The sequence below is a fragment of the Panicum virgatum genome, chromosome 4K (assembly GCF_016808335.1).
Source record: "Panicum virgatum strain AP13 chromosome 4K, P.virgatum_v5, whole genome shotgun sequence".
In the NCBI taxonomy this organism is placed as follows: domain Eukaryota; kingdom Viridiplantae; phylum Streptophyta; class Magnoliopsida; order Poales; family Poaceae; genus Panicum; species Panicum virgatum.
The window spans coordinates 3,588,178-3,593,058 of NC_053139.1; the positions used below are offsets into that span (position 1 = coordinate 3,588,178).

General features: G+C 49.1%; 1 protein-coding gene across 4 annotated transcripts; it reads right to left on the bottom strand.

Moving 5' to 3' along the window:
- Positions 1-369: 369 nt before the first annotated feature.
- On the bottom strand, positions 370-2,897 carry LOC120702577 (UPF0548 protein At2g17695-like). 4 transcript variants are annotated; one of them, XM_039986437.1, is made up of 5 exons: positions 2,742-2,897; positions 1,755-1,815; positions 1,347-1,641; positions 1,041-1,239; positions 370-962 (listed from the first exon to the last, which is right to left on the bottom strand). In XM_039986437.1, the coding sequence occupies exons 3-5, from the start codon at positions 1,625-1,627 to the stop codon at positions 777-779; spliced, it is 666 nt and encodes a 221-aa protein (XP_039842371.1). In that variant the 5' UTR covers positions 1,628-1,641; positions 1,755-1,815; positions 2,742-2,897; the 3' UTR covers positions 370-776. The 4 variants fall into 4 exon arrangements, with proteins under 4 accessions (XP_039842371.1, XP_039842369.1, XP_039842372.1 ...); XM_039986435.1 differs by having other exon boundaries at positions 1,041-1,263; XM_039986438.1 differs by having other exon boundaries at positions 1,347-1,651; positions 2,742-2,893.
- Between the last annotated feature and the right edge of the window lie 1,984 nt (positions 2,898-4,881).

The window sequence follows — 4,881 nt, forward strand, 5'->3', positions numbered from 1 at the left end:
CGTGGAGAGGCCATAGCCACAGGCAACTCCCGTTCGCTAAACGCCTAAACCTGTAAGCCGTGCCTTTGGAATGGCAAGCAAACAGCAGCGTTGGCAACTGGCATGTGCGGCCCAGCGGCCAGCACCTTTCTGCCGGGTCGAGAACGAATGGAAGGGGCCCAACTTGTGGGTAGCAGCGGCTCTCAGCCCGGAAAAAATAATGGGCCGACCCACTATAATATGTGCAGGCTAGTTATGAAAAAAAATTATTTGACCCTGAATGTGGTCAATAATTTCTTAACTTACATGATACTAAATCTATGCCCGTGCTACGATTAAAAAAAATATCAAATTTCACAACATCATACAACCGCCTCTAACATATCAAGGGATAAGGGAAATCATATGTGACTCATGCATTTCAAATAGGATACACAAAGTGACAACCTACTATTTACCCTCATGTCATCCGGATTGTTGCTGGGTAAATAGTCATTCACCAGTATGTACCACATCTCGTCAATCGCTATGGACAGGTCATCTTAACTTTCTTGCCTCCTGCCTTTTCTATCTAAAAAGAAAGGGACAAAGATACATGCTAAATTATATAGAGGCGCGATCCTGCGCACGACGTGCCAACCTTCCCGGCCACCAGTACATATATCTGTATATTCTTGGGTTGGGTGGATCAAGAGAGAGGCAGATGATCCCATCCATCAGAACTAAACCTTTGTTACTGCTTACTCATGTCATGTCATCAACAAAGAAATGAGCAGCCAGCTAGCTAGAGCAGGTAGCTACTTGGCGGTGGATAGATGCTTGCGGATGGCCTGACCCGATTGGTGCGCGAAATGTTTCTGCCTGAGCTGCACGTAGGGGTAGCAGAGTGTGGCGAGGACGTGGGCTGGCTTCGACAGGGACACAACCTCGTACCACACCCGATCCTCCTCGTCCACCTCCACTGAGAAACGCTCCTCCCCGGCCTGCAGTGCACACACACACACACACCCATCTCTCATCTTTCTTCATCTGTGGCTTCACGCAGAGAATGTAGTACGTACCAGCAGATGGCCTTGCAGCGTGCCGCTACCGAAAGCAAACATGCTTCTGCTCCCCTTGGACTTGGAGCCGTCCATCACATAGGCAATTTGCAGCGGCAGCATCACCCAGGGGATCACCTCCTTGTAGCAGATGCAGAACCTGGTTCCCACCTTCACCACCGTCTCCGGCTCCACATTCGCCCACCCCAGTGACAAGTGCCTGCAAAAACCATTTCCCGGAAACCTTGCAAACTAGTACTGTAGTTAAGAGGCAAACAGAGCAGATTGCGTGCAGCACAGCAAGGATATCATTCCATTTCCACCTACCTCCAAGACAGGAGTGCGGTTTTGGCCTGGACGAAGGTGTCGGCACCTGATCCAATCAGAACACGCGATCGGTTCACAAAGAAGCCGCGCTCCATAAGAGCCTTATCACTTGTTTCAGCAGCACCAGCAGCAGATTCAGCGGTTGAGGCCGATGCTGATATCAGGCGTGTGGCGCCACGGAGATCTGCGTCGTAGTTGAAGCCACCGGCCGCTGCAAGGCAGGACTTCTGCTGCTCCTGCGTGGGCCGACCCAAGCTCAAGAACAGACCTCCCCACACCATGGCTTCTTGCAGCACTGTGCATTTCTTTCTTTCAGGTAAGAGTACATATTGTGTTGTAGCAATGGCTCATAAATCAGCTTTTAGAAGTACAACAGTCCTAAGGCAAAGAAAACTTCCCAACAATTACCTCTGTGGCCTGTACTTGAATCAAACCCAGGAGGAAGGTTTCCACTAACGATGGGTTATATCTGCAAAAAAAAAAGTGTAAGCAAAAGGTTTTCATGAAAAAAAAAAGTTATATGGTTAGAATTCAAATTTGCAGAAAAGTGGAAAAAAGTGTGTTTCAGTTTTGCAACAGAACAATTGGTTCCCTAGAACCCGTGTTCAAATTAATCAGACTGGTATATAGGTTCAGTCTGAGTAGTCTGCTTCCCTGAATATTGCATTTGGAAAAGAAAAGGTGAATGAACACATGCTACATTGGCACTAGCTGTTCCTTTGTGCAAACACTACTTAACTTAAGAGAGACAGAAATCAATGGGGCAACCGAGTTTAATTCAAACCAGAAGCTACCAATGCAATATAGTGCAAAACAGTAGTCTGCTAATGCTCTGTTTTGAAAAAAGAAACTACAAATAGCAGCATATTAACGGCAACACGGATTAACAGAATATGATTGAGCTACGAAAGATAATTGAGCTATCTAGCATGTTTTAACTTGCGTTTCATTTAAACAATACTATTTTTCATTGCAAGGTAGCTGGTTAAGGACCTCCCATGTTGCAAAAGCATGCATTGAATATGTTGTAGCTACCGCAATTCAAAATTCAGCAAGAAAATAGCACGGTTACTAGACTTAAATGAAGCCAAGGAATGCACCATCAGATATCTGAATTACCAATGAATCTATCATGGAACCACTGAGACTAGACTAAGTAACTGGAAAATCAAGCACTAAGCCACTAAGGGAATTATTTATCAAACAGGTCAACGTAAGCATAGATGATATACAAGGACCAGATGTCGTATCAAACTGTATTTTCTTAACCACCGCACTTGTCATCTAACGAGCTCTAATCGACAGAAACGCAGATGCGCAGCACCGAAACAATGCAGCCGCCCATGACGAATCGCGAACCAGGCGGGCGAGACGAGGAGGGATCTAGCGGGTTACCTCCGGGGACGAAGAGCGGCTGGGTTGAAGCGGTCGAGGACTCGAGGAGGCTTGCGGTGGGGGAAGGGGGCCAGCGCCGCCGCGCGATAGGGAGGCGGTGCGCCGGACTCGGGGCACCTCCGGCGGAGCGGCTGCGGAGGCCTGGGCGGGCGACGAGGCATAGGCGGAGCCACATTGATGCCTAGGTATTCTTAGGAATACCCAACTTTTCTACACCAAATCAAATATACATCAAATATATGCACATGCTTCTTAGCTATCGAAATATTCTAATACAATCAATTGACCACATTGTGACCATTTATAAGTACATGACATGTTTGTGATTAGTCTTTTTTATAGCTTTTACCTATAAACTATTTTATATAGTTTTAGACTAACATTTTTTTGTTTGAGATGGGAATACCCAACTCTGAAATCCTAGCTCCGCCACTGCGACGAGGTCGGGGGCGGCTGCGTCGAGACGGAGGTCGGGGGGTCGAAGGCCGGTCGGGCAAGACCGCAAGAATTGCAGGCCTTGTCCTTGTATCCAGAAGGTGACATTTTTTTTAAATTAAAGAAGGTGACATTTTGGAAAGAACGGGGGAAATAAGGCCCTCCATAGCGTGCAGTTGATGCCAGAAAAGAAAATCGGGACTCACATGTGAGAATTGGCATCACTCTTGGCAGGTCCTAATGTGAGCTTTGATGCTAGATAAGGTTGTGTTTAGTTCGCAAAAATGTTTGGATTTTGATATTGTAGTAAATTTCGTTGTTATTTGACAAATAATGTTTAATTATAAATTAATTAATCTTAAAAGATTCATCTCGTGCTAATTAGTTTCGGTGCATGTGTCTAAAAGTTTAATGTGACGGATGCTATAAATTTTTTTTGAGAACTAAACAAGACCTAAATAATTTAGAGTTAAAAGCTGTCACGAGCACCAAAGGTCTGGCCATCTCACCAACTCACAATGACATCATCTCTCTCGTCCCTCTCCATATTTTATTCAATCGGGCACCGGTGAATATTCGTGCAGCGCTTCTAATTTTTCAAGCACTGGCACCGTGTGCTGCAATGGTGGAAGTGATGCTTATATCTTCTCTCTCCATTTCGGTTATCGCTCAAAGCCCACGCTGTGGAAGGCGTAAAGCATCTCCAATGAATTATTTAAATCATCAGGGATAGGTAAAAAAAAAAAGAGAAAGGACACTAAAACTCATTTTCATAGCCGCTAAACCCGTGCCCTCACTTTCTTCTTCGGCATCTCGGGAAACACGGTAAGCATCTTTGTCGATGCCCCGCCGCTGGCCATCCTCGCGCCTCCCGCGCGACCGTCGCCTCCCGCGCGCCCTCCACGCCGTGCTGCCGTTGAGGCGAGGCGCAGTACGGCCGTCGGCGGAGGGGAGGCGGGGAGGCGCAGGGCGGGCGAGGAGGCCATGCCGGCGGAGAGGGGCAGCGGGGAGGCCGTGCTAGGGGAGAGGCGGCCGGCTGCGGGGAGAGGCAGGGCGAACGAGGTGGGCCTCCCGACGAACAAATCCAGAATGAAGATTTCTAGAACCGGAGTACCCCGGTCGAGTCTATCTGGACCATCAATATGTACTCCGAGATGTGTGCCAGAAGCAGAATGCTGTCAGTAGTAGTGGATTAAGTCACATCATGTACGTAGAGGTTATTCAGATACGTATAGTATACGATGTAATATGTACCGTAGGCTCTCTCTAAACGCTCCCAATCGGTAAGCAATAAAAAAAGCAGGCTCGGTCTCTCTCCATTTCAAATTCATTTGAACCAGCTCTCCCATTTCACCCCTCCCCTCCCCCCACCGACGGTATGGATCCGCCTCGGCGGCGGCAACTCGCCGTCCACCTCCATCTCGTCACCGCGGGTGGTGTCAAGGGGGACCCGCGAGGCGCTCGCGCTCCTCGACGGCGTCCGTGAGCCGGTTTGTGTTCGCGCTGCACACGAGCGGCGCCATGAGGCCCGCGAGGAAGGGCCTGGCGGAGCTTGCGACGGCGGCGGCGTCGCAGCCTGCCCGCGCAGCGCCTCACGCACGAAGCGCGTGGATCCAGGTGGAGAGGGGCCCGTTGCGGATGGCGGTGGGGCCCTTGGCGGTGTTGGGGACAGCGCAGACTATGGCCACGAGCCGGCGCTGCGCCG

What these genes read in the sequence shown, in the direction of transcription:
- LOC120702577 (XM_039986435.1), bottom strand. Translation starts at nt 1,627, where the DNA reads ATGGTGTGGGGAGGTCTGTTCTTGAGCTTGGGTCGGCCCACGCAGGAG. An exon ending in ACCGCACTCCTGTCTTGGAG is followed by an intron (nt 1,264 to 1,346) that starts GTAGGTGGAAAT and finishes CTAGTTTGCAAG; the next exon opens with GTTTCCGGGAAATGGTTTTT. An exon ending in CGCTGCAAGGCCATCTGCTG is followed by an intron (nt 963 to 1,040) that starts GTACGTACTACA and finishes TGTGCACTGCAG; the next exon opens with GCCGGGGAGGAGCGTTTCTC.